Genomic DNA, 20,195 nt, shown 5'->3' on the forward strand with positions numbered 1-20,195 from the left:
TAATCCGCTTTAAAATGTTAGTTGAGGGAAAAATGTTGGCCGGAACACCAGGGAGAAATCCTGCTCTTCTTTGATTAGTGTCTTTGGAGCTTGTACATCAACCCAAGAGGGAAACAGGTGTTTTGATTTCTCATCATAACAGAAAGATAGTACCTCTGACTGTGCAGCACGCCATCAGTACTACACCAGAAGGTCAACCTAAACTTTTCACTGAAGTCTCTGAAGAAAGATTTGAAGCTGGAACTGTTTGACTCTGGAGTGAAGTGCGACCCATTGACTTGTTCCCTGTGGTTAGATGACCATGGATATCGTTTGACATGAACAGTCACTTTAACTTTCATCCTCTGGTTCAATGTGCCTTTCAATGAAGAAACACTGCTCCTTCTCTCACCCTCCCTCCCTGCAGAGGCACTGCTCGCTGAATACATGATGGTGTTTGCATCAGCCCATTTTGAAAGTCTTGTCAACTGATATGAGGAGCAGTATTTTTGTTCTCATATTTATCAGGGTCCTAGCAGCAGCCACCCTGAAAAGATTGAGAGAGATAAGGACATGCTGATGAGCTGATGCAAAGCTGGGGGTTTAAAGACCTGTGGAATGTAGGAGAAAGTGTCGACTGAAGAAGGGAAGACATTCCACAATTCTGATGTCCTACTTTACTCCCTCCCAACACTCTCTGTAAATGTCAGGTCATCCATACATCTGCCTGTATCCTAATTCAGAGCAGGTCCCGTTCACCATCACCCATGCTCACTGACAAAGTTTAACATTTTAAAAATCATTTCTGTGTTTAAATTCATCAGTGTCCTCACCCCTCCCCATTTCTGTAATCTCACCCAGCACTACAACCCTCCAAGAACTCTGTATTCCTACAATTCTGGCCTTTTGCACACAATCAGTTTCTTTCTCCTGCCATTGGCAGTCCTGCCTTCTGCATACGCTCCAAGCCCTCGAACTCTGTCAAAACTCTCCATCTCTCTCTCTTCTTTAAGATACTCCTTTACTGCCTCTTTGATTAAGTGTTTGGTCAGCTGTTCAAATATCTCCCCAGATGACTTAGGACTTAATCAAACTGCCTCGTCACAACAGACTCGGGACGCGATGAGGCCAATAAATCTATGAGAGGCCTCTCTTGAGATTTACACAGCTCATTCCGCCTCACAAGATCTAACGCGATCTTGCGAAGTGTTGCGATCTAGACCCTGCCTCCAATGGGTGGGATCCAGATTTGCATATTTAAGTGTACAGTTAAACTCACTTAAGTATGTTCCGTCAGAGTCACCCAAGGCACGGGACCTAATGGCCTTGCCTCAGAGACCCCGAGCTGGGGTCAATTAGGGCTGTTTTACACAAACGTACTGCCACTTAGCAGGGTGAGAGTTCTCCCATGCGATCGGAGGCCTCCGGGTGGTTGGGTTCTGGGCCGAGTGATACTCTGGCACTCCCGATGCTACCTGGGCACCAGGCCAAGATGCCCAGGTGGGGATCGGGCCTGGGAGTGCCCTGCCCTTATGAGGTGGGGTGCAGGGAGCTGCAGGATACCCTCATTGGTAAGTCTGGGCGTTGGAGGGTCCAGAGATTTAAATGGTGCCCTGATCTGTTCCTGCACTGACAAGCTGAGCTTGTTCGTGCAGCAAATGAGCTGAAGTGCGGCCTTGACAGAGCCTCATTTGATAGTGGGGTCGTTCTTGGTGCTCTAAGTGCCGGGAAACACCCGACTGAACGGGCTCAAAATGGGACTCTGTTTCATTTCCATTCATCATGCCCTAAGTGTCACAGTGCTCCTTTGCAACACCTTGGAACATTGAACATGCTAAATAAATGCAAGTTTTTGTTCTCTGTAATAATGAGCTGGAGTAAGAGACAACGGCATGAATCCTGTAATTAGTATAGGGACCATGGAGGGAAGAGGAATTGCAAGCGCAGCAAAATATTTGGTGCTTCGGCTGAATAAGAGATCAAAGCACGGGGCAGCATGGTAGCATGGTGGTTAGCATAAATGCTTCACAGCTCCAGGGTCCCAGGTTCGGTTCCCGGCTGGGTCACTGTCTGTGCGGAGTCTGCACGTCCTCCCCGTGTGTGCGTGGGTTTCCTCCGGGTGCTCCGGTTTCCTCCCACAGTCCAAAGATGTGCGGGTTAGGTGGATTGGCCAGGCTAAATTGCCCGTAGTGTCCTAAAAAGTAAGGTTGGGGGGGGGGTTGTTGGGTTACGGGTATAGGGTGGATACATGGGTTTGAGTAGGGTGATCATTGCTCGGCACAACATCGAGGGCCGAAGGGCCTGTTCTGTGCTGTACTGTTCTATGTTCTAAAGGTTGAAGTAGTGCTAATTGAAGCACAATCTGTAAAATAGAAGTAAGCCGGTGTTGAAAAAAAGGCTTCCTTTCAGGATAAGTAGTATTACTGGCTAACATGATATATGAAAATGTGAGACGATAACAAAATTATGGTGGACTGTGCAGGGTTTTAGTTAAAGGAGCCAATTAATAATTCCTTTGATTAAAATTAGATGATGAAAATGCACAGTAGGTCTGCCAACACATTTCAAGAAAAAACATATTGACATTTCAGGTGGGATCAGCTCTGATGCAAAGTCAAATTCCGACAGATCTGCTGTGTGGTTTCATTGCATGATTTCAAGAACAGAAAATTGGTAATTGGCTCCTTTAATAAAAGACTTCCTCCTTCGATTATCATTTTGTCATAGCCTCACATCTTCACATATCAGGCTAGCCCACATGTGCCCTAACCTGGACAACATTAAGGCTTGGACTGATGTGATTTGAGCCACACAAATGCCAACAAGAGGGAGTTTAACTCTGAATCTTTGTCATTATGTGACATTGTCATTGTTCAGTCCATCCCAATTATCAACATCATGGAAGTCACTGTTGACTGAAAACTTAACTGGACAAGCCCATAAATACTGTGGTGACAAAATAAGATCATAGACGAGGTATTCTGTGGTGAATTACTCACCTGACTCCTCCAAAGCTTGCCCAGCAACTAAAAAGCACAAGTCAGGAGTCATAGAATCATAGAATTTACAGTTCAGAAGGAGGCCGTTCGGCCCATCAAGTCTGCACCGGCCCTTGGAAAGAGCACCCTATCTAAGCCCACACCTCCAACCTATCCCCGTAACCCCACCTAACCCAACCTTTTTGGACACTAAGGGCAAATTAGCATGGCCGATCCACCTAACCTGCACATCTTTGGACTGTGGGAGGAAACCGGAGCACCCAGAGGAAACCCACGCAGACACGGGGAGAACGTGAAGATTCCGCACAGTGACCCAAGCTGGAAATCAAACCTGGGACCCTGGAGCTGTGAAGCAACTGTGCTAAACACTATTCTACCATGCTGCCCTTGTGTATTGGAAAACTCTCCATTTGCTTAGATGAGTACAATGCAAGAAAGCCACAATGTCCAGGACAAAGCAACCAGTTTGACGACATCCAATCCACCACACACCACCAGTGACACACCCTGGCTGTAGTTTACATTCTACAAGCTGCACTCCAGAAACTTCCCAAGGCTTTCTTGCCAGTATCTTCAACCTCCACACTTAGAAGAACAAGGGCAGCAGATTCATGGGGAACACAACCATTTGCAAGTTCCCTCCAAGTTACACACCACCTTGACTTGGAAATATATCACCATTCCTTCATCATTGCTGAGGTAAAATCCTATAAATACCATCCCAAGAGCACTGTGGCTGTACCTACCTCATACAGACTACAGTGGTTCAGGTAGGCACTTTATCATCTTCTCAAGAGTAATAAATGTTGGCTTTGTCAATTACACCCACATCCAATAACAATACAGTATATGTCATCAAAACATTGACCTTACTTTCCTCTTTCAAATGGTAACTGTTCAGCTGTTCATTTCTGCATTCTTTAGATTTCCAATATCCATGGTTTGTCAATTATATCTTCGGATAATAGGAGTAGAAGGAGCCTATTCAATTCCTCAAGTGAATTTTGTCATTCAGTTGGATCGTGGCTGATCTGCACCTCAACTTGATTGAGTGATTGATTGATATTTATTGTCACATGTACCGAAGTACAGTGAAAAGTATTTTTCTGCGGCCAAGTACGCAGTACATAGTAGACAAAAAGAATAATCGACAGAGTACATTGACAAATGATACATCAACAAATAATGGTTGGTTACAGTGTGGACCAAGGGCCAAATGAAGCAAATACCTGAGCAAGAGCAGCATCCTGTAATGCTCTTACCTATTAAAATGTACATTGCATCCTTGAAAATTCCATTAGCTCAACATGCAAAGCTTTTTGGGGGAATAATTTATACTATCACCATCTGATTCATGTAAGCTATCAGAAATGAGTTAAGCTATCAACAGTTCATTTAAGAACTTCTAATTTTTTTTATTTCGGAAGCATTTATTCGGACAAGACAAAATAATAAACCATATTACAAAGTACACAAAATAAAATAAATATCAGATAAATCCAGCACAAACATATTCGGAAAGGCATAGGAAGAAGTACAAACTCATAAATCCCTACCCCTTTTCACAAATATATTTTAAGTATTTAATAATTTTACAGTTCCAAGAAATAAACTTCGTAATTTATGTGTTTTATCCTAATAATACCTCCATAAAGTACATAAAAAATACTAACATCTTATTCCTTAACTTTATTAACGCTTAAAAATTTGCTCCTTATACTTTTTTTAAACCTATAAATATCTACACATCTTTTTAAGTCTTCATCCAAAGCATTCCAAAGATTCAACCCACAAACTGAAATATACATGTAGCGAGAGTTTCTCCTTTAATGGCAAAGACTGATGTGGGCAGGAAAAATAGCATTGAGTCCACCAAAGGCAAGAGCGGCTTTTCACGCCATATTATGCGACACAGTGCCAAATATTTTCATGCATGGTTCCACGCCATATTGCTGGTGAGGCAGCCTCTGATTCGCCGCCCCGCCATCACGCCAAGGGATACCACATTTAAAAGCTGTCCCAGTGTGCAGAAGCCATTTTTTGAAGGCCACCAGGCAGTATTAGGTGCCCCAAGTTTTCACAGGCTTCCCTGGAGAGTTTGCTCACTGTTGTAGAGGCTGGCCATGATATCCTTTATCCACGCACAGGAATGAAACCAGCCTGCAAGGATATTAGCCCCACATGGGAGGTAATGGCAGCAGTGGTCAGTACCAATTCCCTGCAGAAGAGGATCGCCATTCAGTACAGGAAGAAGGTGAATGATCTCCTCTCTTCTACCAGGGTAAGTCACTCTTCTCATCACTCTCAACTCACACATCCATCACACATCCACAGTGATCTCACGCAGCTTAAGGGACACCACCGCTCGCTCTCTCACACACATTTTCTAGTCCCCTGAAAGTTGTGTCCTCATCATCCATTCACCATCCTTATCGTCTGCCTTGGCACGCATCCTGCTTACACTCTCTCCATCTGTCTTCAAGCAGGAAAAGTTGGCTCACAACAAGAGAAAGAGATCCCAGACTGGCAGATGGATGCCAGAGCTGATGGTCATCGCGGACTTTGAGGAGAGAGCACTCCAGCTGGCAAGGCGAGTGTCAGCTGCTCCCGTGCTGATGGTGAGGTCAGTGGTGATAACCAAACTGACGTTCCAGCACTGTGTCATCCATCAGACAACAACAATGTGGGTGATGGCTCCTTCTCCTCAGGCCCCTGCCACGCACTTATGATCTGTCCTTTATTTTGCAGGCACAATTAAGAAGCAGTTGAAGGAGTCCAGCAGTTCGATCCTCGACTCCAGCCCCGAGAGAAGCACAGAAGAAGAATTCACAGAGCCCAATGTGGAAGAACCATCACAGCTTTCACCCACAGCCTCCACCAACACAGAGACGCACACCTCAGTGGGACCTAATTTTAGAGCAGCCTTTGGATCACAATCTTGTGAGCCCATCACAATTTCAGATCCACATCAGGCAGAAGCAAGGATGTTCCAGGATGCTGGCACTTGCAGGATTGCTGGATCCAGGAATCTGCTGATTCCCAGTCAGATGACGAGCCTCTGGACTCTGACATGCCCAGTTGATGACGTTCTAAAGTCAAGCTTGGAAAAATCAGGAAGAGATGTTAGCTACACCCCATGAATTGAGAGGCTGTATCGAGGAGTCCCTCCGCATCATGTCTGAGGTGAATGTGCTGACACTGCAACGCACCAAGGTCAATACAGCTCAGGTGGCGGCTGCTGTAGAGACTTTGGTACAGGACCTTTGTCATGCATTGTTGCAGGACATGAACTCCATGGTGCCGACACTTGTTGACATCTCAAAATGCCAGATGACATTGGGGCTTCTCAAGCTCGTTCCAACTGCCCCTCTATCCCAAGGAGGAAGCTAGGGTCTCTCAGGGAGGAAGATTATCTGATGCCCACCCAGGTGACTCCAGAAATGCCACACCTACCTGATTTCCCTTTTCCTGTGACGCTTCAGCTCCACCTCACAGGCCAAGGAGGGTGGCACTGCCACAAAGCAAGAGCCTGAATGCAGGCTGGTGCCCCCAGCTTTCGGCCCCCTAAAGTCTATTCGCCATGTTCATCACAGACAACAGGGCATGGCAGACAACAAGCTGCTTCTATCTCCGATGTGGATGTTGGGGAAGCACCAAGATGTCGCAACAGGGTTTAAAAGGTTTTGGAGGGGTTTGGGTGACACATGTAGGAGATGGAACTCGCACGAGGAGGCGCTCCGCTCAAAAGCCACTTTGTACGGCACAGCAGTCTTTCACAAACCCACCTACCCGACGGAAAAACACTCGGACTCCAAGATAATGTCAAAAAAGACAAAAGCAGAAAAGAAGCAGGCCGCACTTACTTCTAAGGTGCCAAGGCTCCACCAGACCCGGCAAGCAACAAGATGGCAAAGGCGGGCTCTTCTCCCCAGCCAACCATGCTGCCGACAGCAAACAACATCAGCCACATTGAAGCAGCCAAATTGGTAAAACACAGTCAAAGTTTTGCCGAGGAGTTGAAGGGTCACTCAGTGAAACTCTAGCTCATATGTCTGTGAAATTGGAAAATATGAGCCGAATTATGGAAAAACATGGAGACAGCCATTTCCGATCACAATGATCAGATCACATCATTGGAAACTAGCTTGTCATCAGTGATGGAAACTAATAAGAATCTAAGGGTTACGTTTTTTTTTTATTTAGAGAACAAAGAACAAAGAAAATTACAGCACAGGAACAGGCCCTTCGGCCCTCCCAGCCTGCGCCGATCCAGATCCTTTATCTAAACCTGTCTCCTATTTTCCAAGGTCTACTTCCCTCTGTTCCCGCCCATTCATATACCCGTCTAGATGCCTCTTAAATGATGCTATCATGCCCACCTCTACCACCTCCACTGGTAAAGCGTTCCAGGCACCCACCACCCTCTGCGTAAAAACTTTCCACGCACATCTCCCTTAAACTTTCCCCCTCTCACTTTGAAATCGTGACCCCTTGTAACTGACACCACCACTCTTGGAAAAAGCTTGTTGCTATCCACCCTGTCCATACCTCTCATAATTTTGTAGACCTCAATCAGGTCCCCCCTCAACCTCCGTCTTTCCAATGAAAACAATCCTAATCTACTCAACCTTTCTTCATAGCTAGCCCCCTCCATACCAGGCAACATCCTGGTGAACCTCTTCTGCACCCTCTCCAAAGCATCCACATCCTTCTGGTGATGTGGCGACCAGAACTGCACACAGTATTCCAAATGTGGCCTAACCAAAGTCCTATACAACTGCAACATGACCTGCCGACTCCTGTATTCAATACCCCGTCCGATGAAGGCAAGCATCGCTCTTGAATTTGATCTTCCAAAATGCATCACCTCGCATTTGCCTGGATTGAACTCCATCTGCCATTTCTCTGCCCAAATCTCCAATCTATCTATATTTTGTTGTATTCTCTGACAGTCCTCCTCGCTATCTGCAACTCCACCAATCTTTGTATCATCTGCAAACTTGCTAATCAGACCATCTATACCTTCCTCCAGGTCATTTATGTAGATCACAAACAACAGTGGGCCGAGCACGGATCCCTGTGGAACACCACTAGTCACCCTTCTCCATTTTGAGACACTTCCTTCCACCACTACTCTCTGTCTCCTGTTACCCAGCCAGTTCTTTATCCATCTAGCTAGTACACCCTGAACCCCATACAACTTCACTTTTTCCATCAACCTGCCATGGGAAACCTTATCAAACGCCTTATTAAAGTCCATGTATATGACATCTACAGCCCTTCCCTCATCAATTAACTTTGTCACTTCCTCAAAGAATTCTATTAGGTTTGTAAGGCATGACCTTCCCTGCACAAAACCATGCTGCCTATCACTGATAAGTCTATTTTCTTCCAGATGTGAATAGATCCTATCCCTCAGTATCTTCTCCAACAGTTTGCCTACCACTGACGTCAAGCTCACAGGTCTATAATTCCCTGGATTTTCCCTGCTACCCTTCTTAAACAAAGGGACAACATTAGCGATTCTCCAGTCCTCCGGGACCTCACCCATGCTCAAAGATGCTGCAAAGATATCTGTTAAGGCCCCAGCTATTTTGACCCTCGCTTCCCTCAGTAACCTGGGATAGATCCCATCCGGTCCTGGGGAGTTGTCCACCTTAATATCTTTTAGAATATCCAAAATTTCCCCCTTCCGTATGACAACTTGACCTAGAGTATTTAAACATCCATCCCGAGCCTCAACATCCGTCTTGTCCCTCTCCTTTGTGAATACCGATGCAAAGTACTCATTAAGAATCTCACCCATTTCCTCTGAGTCCACGCATAAATTCCCTCTTTTGTCTTTGAGTGGGCCAATCCTTTCTTTAGTTACCCTGTTGCTCCTTACATACGAATAAAAAGCTTTGGGATTTTCCTTAACCCTGTTAGCCAAAGATATTTCATGACCCCTTTTAGACCTCTTTATTGCGCGTTTGAGATTCGTCCTACTTTCCCGATATTCCTCCAAAGCTTCATCAGTTTTGAGTTGCCTCGATCTTATGAATGCTTCCTTTTTAATTTTAGCTCGTCTCACAATTTCACCCGTCATCCATGGTTCCCTAATCTTGCCATTTCTATCTCTCATTTTCACAGGGACATGTCTGTCCTGCACTCTAATCAACCTTTCCTTAAAAGACTCCCACATTTCAAATGTGGATTTACCCTTAAACAGCTGCTCCCAATCCACATTCCCTAGCTCCTGCCGAATTTTGTTATACTCTGCCTTGCCCCAATTTAGCACTCTTCCTTTCGGACCACTCTTGTCCTTGTCCATGAGTATTCTAAAACTTACGGAATTGTGATCGCTATTCCCAAAGTAATCACTGACTGAAACATCAACCACCTGGCCGGGATCATTCCCCAATACCAGGTCCAGTATGGCCCCCTCCCGAGTTGGACTATTTACATACTGCTCTAAAACACTCTCCTGGATGCTCCTTACAAACTCTGCTCCATCTACGCCTCCAACACTACACGAATCCCATTCAATGTTGGGGAAGTTAAAATCTCCCATCACAACCACCCTATTGCTCCTACATTTTTCTATAATCTGTCTGCATATTTGTACCTCTACTTCATGCTCACTTTTGGAAGGCCTGTAGTAAAGTCCCAACAATGTTACTGCACCCTTCCTATTTCTTAGCTCCACCCATATTGCCTCAGTGCTCGAATCCTCTATCGTGCCCTCCTTAATCACAGCTGTGATATCATCTCTGATGAGTAATGCAACTCCTCCACCCCTTCTACCTCCCTCTCTATCCCTCCTGACGCATCTATACCCTGGGATATTCAGTTGCCAGTCCTGCCCTTCCCTCAACCAAGTCTCAGTAATACCAATAACATCATATTCCCAGGTACTGATCCAAGCCCTAAGTTCATCTGCCTTACCTGCTACACTTCTCGCATTAAAAAAATGCACGACAGACCACCTGTCCCTTTGTGTTCATCTCTTCCCTGTCAACTCTGCCCCTTAGTCACATGGAGTTTATTATCTTGTACCTTACCAGCTTTAGTTGCTGCTTCTTTACTGACCTCTAACTTCCTAATCTGGTTCCCATCCCATATCGAAGATTCTTTTTGTGGCCCTCGAACATTGCCCACTAATTGCAATATTTGGAGTCTCTGACCCACCAGCATTTCATTCAGGAATGGGGGCAGATGTACTCACCTTTGCCTTTTTGATAGCCAGGAGGTGAATATTGCTTAATAGGAGATCTCCCCCACCACCTAAAGCATCCGCCTAGTTGGATGATTTGTTGTCATTTCTGCATCTGGAGAAAGTTAAATATGTTATCAGGAGCTCGGTGGGAAATTCTATCTTAGGTGCTGACCATTTATCTCATTCTTGAAAGAAGTGGACACAATCAACTGTTAAGAGGGGTAGTTTACTATGGGGATAGTTTGATTGTTATTCTTGTAAAGACCAATGTATATAGATATCACGTATCTGATTTTTTTTACCTATATATTCTGTATATATGTTTGATTAAGTCGCTCTTGTTTGTTTCTGAATTCAATAAACATATATATTTTTAAAAGTTATGGAGCTCTAATAGCATGGGCATGGCATTAAGTACTTGTATATAATGTTCACCTCTGTAAATAAACTACCACAAGTTTCACCCTTTCCTACACCTATCTTGTTTTGATGTGCTGTGTTCGTGTCATTCAGAAGTGAAATTCTGATCCCTGCACAAGATAAAGGCAGGTTGCTCAGTCCAGGGCTTCCTCCCTGTGTTTTGTACAAGATTCCTAGCATATTTATGACTTCACTTCACAGTGACAGAATACATCAGTCATGCCTTTATCTCATAGGGATTGAGGATGTCTCCCACAATGTGCAGGACTAGCATTACACATTCCAGTCATCGTGAATGTGTGATCTCTGTGCTTTTGAGGTGCGGCTGGCCCCTGAGAAAACCCCATGGAAGCCATTTGTAGAAGCCACTAAGGAGACACGTGTAAAAATAAGCACCGCAGACACTTTCAGCGACACTGGCGGTGGCTGCATTCCAAGTCGTCATGGCACAAAATCTTGCAAAAGTTGGCAGATGGGACCAATCAATTCTGTAGACATGCGTAGACTTTGGCGTCGCTGGTCCTCTGACATCTGCAGGTATGTCAGGTGCCTTCTGTCAACCCTGGGTCTAATGAGCTGCCTCTGGATGATGGCTCTCTGGGGTTCATCCTCTGCTTGCACAACAGGCCTTCCACCCTTCCTCTTGACGGTTCTGCTCCTGCGTTTGCCAAGCCAGGCATTTCCTCTTCTTCCCTTCTACCTATAAGCACGAAGAAGAAGAATGACATCGAGATAACCAAGTTTCTTGATCCTGACGGTCTCCTCACAGCAACATCAAAGAAAGAGACTTGGCTGTTAGCATTTGTCTATTCATCATTTGAAGCTGCCTCTCAAAACCCACTAACTCATGTCCTGGCCACAACATTTTTGCTCAGTACATTTTTAGATTCTGCCTTGGCACTAACTCACACCACCTTTACCTCACACCAAATGTCCATATGGCAACAGCGTTGGCCACTCAACCGCATCCTGAAATCTTCACTCCGAGGCCTTGCTCTCAACTTGGCCTTTGAGGGACACTTGGCAATATGCACCTCAACACACAGCCAAGGATTAGGAACGCTGTCCTCAGGCAGTATGCCATTATCAACTTTCTCAGGGGATATAGTTGCTTACCTAGCCAGGCAGTGGTACAGGCACAGCATGGCAATCAGCAATTTTGGAAGTAAGTGCATCAAGGATTAAATGCTGAGCAGCAATCAGTGGCACCATATGTGGTGCTTGAGTGGCTTTAATTGCATGACGAACTTGACTCCAGACAAGACAATTTAATCACAGCTGAACAGTCTCAGCTGCAATTGAGTACTGGTCTCTAAATGTTGGAAAGACCAAGGAACTGATCATTGACTTAAGGAAGCTTATCAAGACACACCCCCACTGACATCAATGGCTCCAAAGTGGAGATGGTCAACAGCTTTAGGTCCCTCGGGGTCACCATCACCAACAGTCTGTCCTGGTGCACTCACGTTGATGCAACAGTCAAGAAAGCCCAACAACATCTCTACTTCCTACAGAAGCTAAATAAATTCAGCATATCTGCATCAACTCCCCCAAACTTCTACAGATGTTCCCTAGAGAGCATCCTATCCGTCTGCATCACATTTTGGTATGGCAACTGCTCAGCTCAAGATCGCAAGAAACTTCAGAGTGTGGTGAACTCAGCCCAACCCACCATACAAGCTTGCCACCCTCCCATTGATTCTGTCTACACCTCCTCCTGCCTCAGGAAGGCAGACGACATTGTCAGAGACCCCTCACACCCAGGCTTTGCCCTCTTCCAGACCCTTCCATCAGGCATCTCCCTCAACGACTCTCCTTCAAACTGATCTGTTCCCTGTAAGAACACTTTTCATGACGCCCTACGCTGCTCTTGCTCATATTTTGCTTTCTTAGCCCTTGTTCCACACTGTAACCAATCACTATTTGTTGATGCACCATTTGTCAATGTACTCTGTTGATTATTCTTCTGTCTACTATGAATGTACTGTGCACGTTCCCTTGGCCGCAGAAAAATACTTTTCACTGTACTTCGGTACATGTGACAGTAAATATCAATCAATCAATCACTGACATATCTTTCAATTAGCTTTGCCCTGCGGCAGCACGGTAGAACTGTAGCTTCACAGTGCCAGGCTCCCAGGTTCGATTCCCTGCTGGGTCACTGCCTGTGCGGAGTCTGCATGTTTTCCTCGTGTCTACGTGGCTTTCCTCTGCGTGCTCTGGTTTCCTCCCACAGTCCAAAGAAGTGCAGGTTAGGTGAATTGGCCATGATAAATTGCCCTTAATGTCCAAAAAAAGGTTGGGAGGGGTTATTGGGTTCCGGGGATAGGGTGGAGGTGAGGGCTTGAGTGGGTCGGTGCAGACTCGATGGGCCGGCTGGCCTCCTTCTGCATTGTATGTTCTTAAAAAAAAATCCTGCTCAAAGAAGCCCTCCACCCTCGATGAGTGGAACCATTAATCCGTGATGACTCCCCACACACCCACTGCACTGCGCAAGGTTTGTGGCCCAACATCAGAAGACATCCTCCATAATGCTACTTTTCAGACTTGCCTATCTCCCCAACTCATCCCCATCTCCCCTCACTCACCCATATCCCCTGAAATAACCCACGTCTCCCCGATTCATTCTTCCTTTCCCGCTCCCACCCCCATATCTCCTATGTCAACCCCACGTCGCCCCAAAATGAACCCCAGTCTCCCAGACTGAACACCGGGGGTGGGATTCTCTGTTCCCCGACGCCGATTTCTTAATCGGCGATCGGGCGGAGAATCTCCTTTGATGCCGAAATCGGGGCGGCGCCTGTTTGACTATCTGGCAGATTGGGTCCGCGCATGGCCGGCGCCATGTTTTACAGCGCGACCGCTGCTGGTCGTCGCCATGCACGGCCACGACCCGGCCATTCTCCGGCCGTTTATTTCATGGAGGCCGGGAGTTTTTATCTGGTGCAGCTGCTAGCCCTTAACTGGTTGCAGGATCGGTGAGGTGGCACCGCTGATTTTGTTCCATGTAAAACGCCACAGATCCTCCACACTTAGCCTCAGAAACGGAGAACCCAGCCCCTTGTCTCTCCCAAGTCAGCCCTGGTACCTCGACTGGGTCCCCATGTCCCTGGGGTGAACCCTGGTCCCCTTCGGCTCAAGCCTTGTATCCCTTGGGTCATCTCCCACACCCTCCAGCTCAAAATACCTCATGGAAAATCCCATACCACTTCTCCCCTGTTTAAAACCAGAGCCGTTCTGCAAGCGTTGTGCTCACCTCTGGGTTCCCCACAGAGTTTGCAAACCAGGTGCATGCCTTTTTGAAGCCAGTCATATTCTGACCATCACACCGCAATGGATGGATTTTTTGACATGGGTGTATGATACCAGCATATCGAACCGATCATGAGATTAAAATATATTCCAATGAGGGAAGAGGTGGTCGCATCCTACTTTCATATCCATGTCAAAAATCACTTTGGATTGCTTGCGATATTTTTTGCTCCCGTCACTGAACCCGTCCAATTCGAACAGAACAGGAAATCCCGGCCATAGACTTTAAAGTAGTAGAAACATTTTTTCCATCTGAATTCATATCCCTTGCAGAAACATTTTTTTTCCGAGGAAGTTCTCAGTTCAATTAACACCCTAAACTTCAAAACCTGTAAATTTCTTAATAATATTTGGCATGTTCTTGAAAGTTCATTTTACATCTATTATTATGGATTTTTTCTATAACTTATAGATCAGGAAAATATTAGTTATTTTATGTGTTTTCCCAAACCACCGATCAATAATTGAAATATGGAAGACTCAGTGAACAATACAAATCTGCAATAATTGTGGATCCTGTATTTATTTGGATTTACTCATAATTGTAATGCACTTTGATCATTTTATTTTAATATATTTTATATGTGTTTTTCAACAACATTTATGATCTATTAAAACACCCCAAATTTTAAAAACATACGCTTTCAAAATTGACATTATTTTCCATAAAATCAGTTTTACTCAGATTATTGAATGACAGTGACTATCAGCTGGATTCTCCGTCAGCGGAATCCTCTGTTTCGCCGACAGCGCACTCACACTCATGGATTTCCCGACAGCTTGGGGTAACACCCACAATGGGACGGAGGAGCCCCACATGTTTTCTCATATTTTTAGGAGTATTTCTGTTACCAACTTACTTTTACAGAAACTGTATCTATTTTCTCTTTTCCAGTTCAAAGATGAAGATCCAAGATAAATCCAATGGAGTTCCAAAACAGAAAGAGCAAGTACCCCAGGTGAAGTTGACCTCTGGCACACAGGTTTTGTTTATAAGGGTGGCTCTGAGACCATCTGCACTTTAAACCAGAAACAGCGAATGTTCCCATTCCTGGTGCAAAAATAGAAAATGCTCAGTGGGCAGGCAGTAACCATAGAATCATGGAATTCCTTCAGCGCAGAAGGAAGCTGTTTCGCCTATTGAGTCTGCACCAACCCTTTTGAAAGAGCACCCTACTTACGCCCACTCGCCTGCCCTGTCCCATATCCTGACCTAACCTACACATCGTTGGACACTAAGGGGCGATTTAGCATGGCCAATCCACCTAACGTGCCCATTTTTGGACTGTGGGAGAAAACCAGAGCACCCGGAGGAAACCCATGCAGGCATGGGGAGAAACTGCAAACTCCACGCAGGCAGTCACCCAAGGTTGGACTTCGACCCAGGTCCCTGGTGCTGAGAGGCAGCAATGCTAACTGTGCCACTGTGCCACTAATTATTCAGCGGAGTTTTTTTTCTGGGGATGGAACTTTCAGGGAAAACATGTCAGAATATTACAGACGAATAACATTTAAAAAAGAACAGAACAAAGGGCAGAGTTAATGCACGGAAGAGGAAAATATTTTACATTGCCACAGGCAGGAAGCGGGTCACATGCACAAGCTGAGCTTAGTTGGCACATGATGGGAGATGCAAGAGAAAATGGAGAGAAATATGTGTTGGGTTTTGGGGAAAGGAGAGCCGAGTTGAGCTGGATATGATTTGGTGAGCAAGAGATGGGCTGAAGCAGTAGAAGCAGCTGCACAGATAGAATCAATCTTTGTGACAAAGAGGTTCATGAGCTATTGCCAGTTGGTGCAAGAGCTTGGTAGAGGTGGTAATGAAGTCATTTGGTACTAAAGAGTGTTCTTTGACCCCCAAGGTGATGCTGGAGTATTGGGTGGTTTGGGTGGAACAAAGAAAAGTACAGCACAAAAACAGACCCTTCAGCCCCTCCAAGCCTGCCAATCATGATGCCCTGACTAAAAAAAAACTTTTGCCATTATTCGGTCCATATCCCTCTATTTACTTCCTATTCATGTATACGTCCAGATGCCTCTTAAATCTTGCTAATGTGCCTGCTTCCACTACATCCTCTGGCCGAACATTCCAGGAACCTAACACTCTCTGTGTGACATAAGAACTAGGAACAGGAGTAGGCCATCTGTCCCCTCGAGCCTGCTCCACCATTCAATGAGATCATGGCTGACCTTTTGAGGAGTCAGCTCCACTTTCCGGCCCGAACACCATAACCCTTAATCCCTTTATTCTTCAAAAAACTATCTATCTTTATCTTTAAAACATTTAATGAAGGAGCCTCAACTGCTTCACTGGGCAAGGAATTCCATAGATTCACAACCCTTTGGGTGAAGAAGTTCCTCCTAAACTCAGTCCTCAATCTACTTCCCCTTATTTTGAGGCTATGCTTTCACCCGCCAGTGGGAGCAACCTGCTCGAATCTATCCTATCTATTCCCTTTATAATTTTACATGTTTCTATAAGATCCCCCCTCACCCTTCTAAATTCCAACGAGTACAGTCCAAGCCTACTCAACCTCTCCTCGTAATCCAACCCCTTCAGCTCTGGGATTAACCTAGCGAATCTCTTCTGCACACCCTCCAGCGCCAGTACGTCCTTTCTCAGGTAAGGAGACCAAAACTGAACACAATACTCCAGGTGTGGCCTCACTAACACTTTATACAATTGCAGCATAACCTCCCTAGTCTTAAACTCCATCCCTCTAGCAATGAAGGACAACATTCCATTTGCCTTCTTAATCACCTGTAAACCAGCTTTTTGTGACTCATGCACTAGCACACCCAGGCCTCTCTGCACAGCAGCATGCTTTAATATTTTATCATTTAAATAATAATCCCTTTTGCTGTTATTCCTACCAAAATGGATAACCTCACATTTGTGACAAATGTATCCCGCACATCTCCCTTAAACTTCCCCCCTCTCACCTTGAACCTGTGCCCCCTAGTAATTGACACTTCCACCCTTCGAAAAAAACTCTGACTATCCATTCTGTTTATGCCTCTCATAGTTTTGTAGATCTCTATCAGGCCTCCCCTCAGCCTCTGGCTTTCCAGTGAAAACAATCCTAGTTTATTCAACCTCTCCTCATAGCCAACACCCTCGAGACCAGGCAACATCCTGGTGAACCTTCCTTGCAGTCTCTCCAAAGCTTCCACATCCTTCTGATAATGTGGTGACCGGAACTGAACACAATACTCCAAAAGCAGCCTAACCAAGCTTTCATACAGCTGTAACGTGATTTTCCAACTCTTGTAATCAATGCCCTTGCTGATGAATTCAAGCATGCCATTTGCCTTCTTAATCACCTTGACCACCTCTGTTGCCACTTTGAGGGAACTATGGACCTGCACGCACAGATCCCTCTGTATGTTAATGTTCCTAAGGGTTCTGCCATTTTCAGTATAATTCATACCAAGATTTGGTCCTCCAAAATGCATCACCTCGAATTTGTCCGGATTAAACTCCATCTCCCATTTCTGTGCCCAGGTCTCATAGAACATAGAACAAACAGTGTAAAAGGAGGCCACTCAGCCCATTGAGTCTGCACCGACCCACAAGCCCTCACGTCCACCCTGACCCCAACCCAATAACCTCGCCTAACTTTTTTGGATACTATGGGCAATTTAGCATGGCCAATCCACCTAACCTGCACATCTTTGGACTGTGTGAGGAAACGGAGCACCCAGATGAAACCCACACATACACTTGGAGAACGTGCAGGCTCCGCACAGACAGTGACCCAGCAGGGAATGGAACCTGGGACTCTGGAGCTGTGAAGCCATAGTGCTAACCACTATGCTACCGTGCTGCCCTCCAGTTTATCGATATCCTGTTGTATCCTCTGACAATCCTCGGCACCATTAGCAACATCGCCAATCTCCGTGTCATCCGCAAACTTACTGATCAGACTACCCACATTTCCTCCAGATCTGTTATATATGCCACAAACAACAGAGGTCCCAGCATTGATACCTGCGGAACACACTAGCTACAAAACTCCATTCAGAAAAAGTACCCTTCCACCGTTACTCTCTGTCTTCTATAACTAAACCTGTCCTATATTCATCTAGTAATTTTAGTGTTTGTATCAGTCTGCCATGTGGGACCTTTTCAAACACCTTACTAAAGTCCATATAAACTACATCCACAGCCCTACCCTCATCTATTTTCTTTGTCACCTCTCATTTACAATGCCACTCAATCAAGTTGGTGAGGCATGACCTTCCCTGTACAAAACTATGCTGCCTGTCACTAACTAACTGATCCATTTTCCTCCAAATGTCCTTGTATCCAAAGTTGAGAGGGTTGTTAACAAGGCGCCCGGTGTGTTAGCTTTTATTGGTAGAGGAATTAAGTTTCGGAGCCATGAGGTCATGTTGCAGTTGTACAAAACTCTGGTGCGGCCGCATTTGGAGTATTGTGTGCAGTTCTGGTCGCCACATTATAGGAAGGATGTGGAAGCATTGGAAAGGGTACAGAGGAGATTTACAAGAATGTTGCCTGGTATGGAGGGAAGATCATATGAGGAAAGGCTGAAGGACTTGAGGCTGTTTTCGTTAGAGAGAAGAAGGTTAAGAGGTGACTTAATTGAGGCATACAAGATGATCAGAGGATCAGATAGGGTGGACAGTGAGAGCCTTTTTCCTCGGATGGTGATGTCCAGCACGAGGGGACATAGCTTTAAATTGAGGGGAGATAGATATAGGACAGATGTCAGAGGTAGGTTCTTTACTCAGAGAGTAGTAGGGGCGTGGAATGCCGTGCCTGCAACAGTAGTGGACTCGCCAACACTAAACGCATTCAAATGGTCATTGGATAGGCATATGGACGATAAGGGAATAGTGTAGAGGGACTTTAGAGGGGTTTCACAGGACGGCGCAACATCGTGGGCCGAAGGGCCTGTACTGCGCTATAATGATCTATGTTCTATGTTCTATCCTTTCCCTCAGTATCTTTTCCAAAAGCTTCCACACCATGATGTCAGGCTTACCGGCAAATATTTTACTTCCTTTCTTAAACAAAGGAATAACATTGGCTATTCACCAGTCCTCTGGAACCTCACTTAAACTGGAAACTAGTTCAACAGGGGATTGGGAACCTGAATTGTAGCTCCAGTACACAAGAAGCTGAGAGTAGTGAGGTCATGAGTAAGGTTTCAAAGTTGCAGGAGTGTACCGGCAGGAAGGAAGGTGATTTAAAGTGCATCTACTTCAATGCCAGGAGCATCCGGAATAAGGTGGGTGAGCTGCGGCATGGGTTAGTACCTGGGACTTCAATGTTGTGGCCATTTCGGAGACATGGATAGAGCAGGGCGAGGAATGGTTGTTTCAGGTGCCGGGGTTTAGATATTTCACTAAGCTCAGGGAAGGTGGTAAGAGAGGGGGAGGGGTGGCATTGTTAGTCAAGGACAGTATTACGGTGGCTGAGAGGACATTTGGTGAGGACTCGAATACTGAGGTCGTATGGGCTGAGTTAAGAAACAGGAAAGGAGAGGTCACCTTGTTAGGGCTTTTCTATAGGCGTCCAAAAAGATCCAGAGATGTAGAGGAAAGGATTGCAAAGATGATTCTGGATAGGAGCGAAAGTAACAGGGTAGTTGTTATGGGGGACTTAAACTTTCCAAATATTGACTGGAAACACTATAGTTCGAGTACTTTAGATGGGTCCGTTTTTGTCCAATGTGTGCAGGAGGGTTTCCTGACGCAGTATGTAGATAGGCCAACGAGAGGCGAGGTCATATTGGATTTGGTACTGGGTAATGAACCAGGACAGGTGTTAGATTTGGAGGTAGGTGAGCACTTTGGTGATAGTGACCACAATTCGATTACGTTTACTTTAGCAATAGAAAGGGATAGGTATACACCACAGGACAAGAGTTATAGCTGGGGGAAAGGCAATTATGATGCGATGAGGCAAGACTCAGGATGCATCGGCTGGAGAGGAAAATTGCAGGGGATGGGCACAATGGAAATGTGGAGCATGTTCAAGGAACAGCTACTGCGTGTCCTTGATAAGTATGTACCTGTTAGGCAGGGAGGAAGTGGTCGAGTGAGGGAACCATTGGTTACTAAAGCAGTTGAAACACTTGTCAAGAGGAAGAAGGAGGCTTATGTAAAGATGAGACGTGATGGTTCAGTTAGGGCGCTTGAGAGTTACAAGTTAGCTAGGAAGGCTCTAAAGAGAGAGCTAAGAAGAACCAGGTGAGGACATGAGAAGTCTTTGGCAGGTAGGATCATGGATAACCCTAAAGCTTTCTATAGATATGTCA

The 20,195-nt window shown here is 45.5% G+C and overlaps 1 protein-coding gene across 1 annotated transcript in view; it reads left to right on the forward strand.

The window, feature by feature from the left end:
• Window positions 1-20,195, forward strand: part of hydin (HYDIN axonemal central pair apparatus protein) — a 1,231,368-nt gene that overhangs the window by 1,130,607 nt on the left and 80,566 nt on the right. The window contains exon 59 of the mRNA XM_038807144.1: window positions 14,804-14,867. Coding sequence (XP_038663072.1) covers window positions 14,804-14,867 — 64 coding nt within the window. The remainder of the gene's footprint in view (window positions 1-14,803; window positions 14,868-20,195) is intronic.

Source organism: Scyliorhinus canicula, chromosome 9 (genome assembly GCF_902713615.1).
Source record: "Scyliorhinus canicula chromosome 9, sScyCan1.1, whole genome shotgun sequence".
Lineage (NCBI taxonomy): Eukaryota > Metazoa > Chordata > Chondrichthyes > Carcharhiniformes > Scyliorhinidae > Scyliorhinus > Scyliorhinus canicula.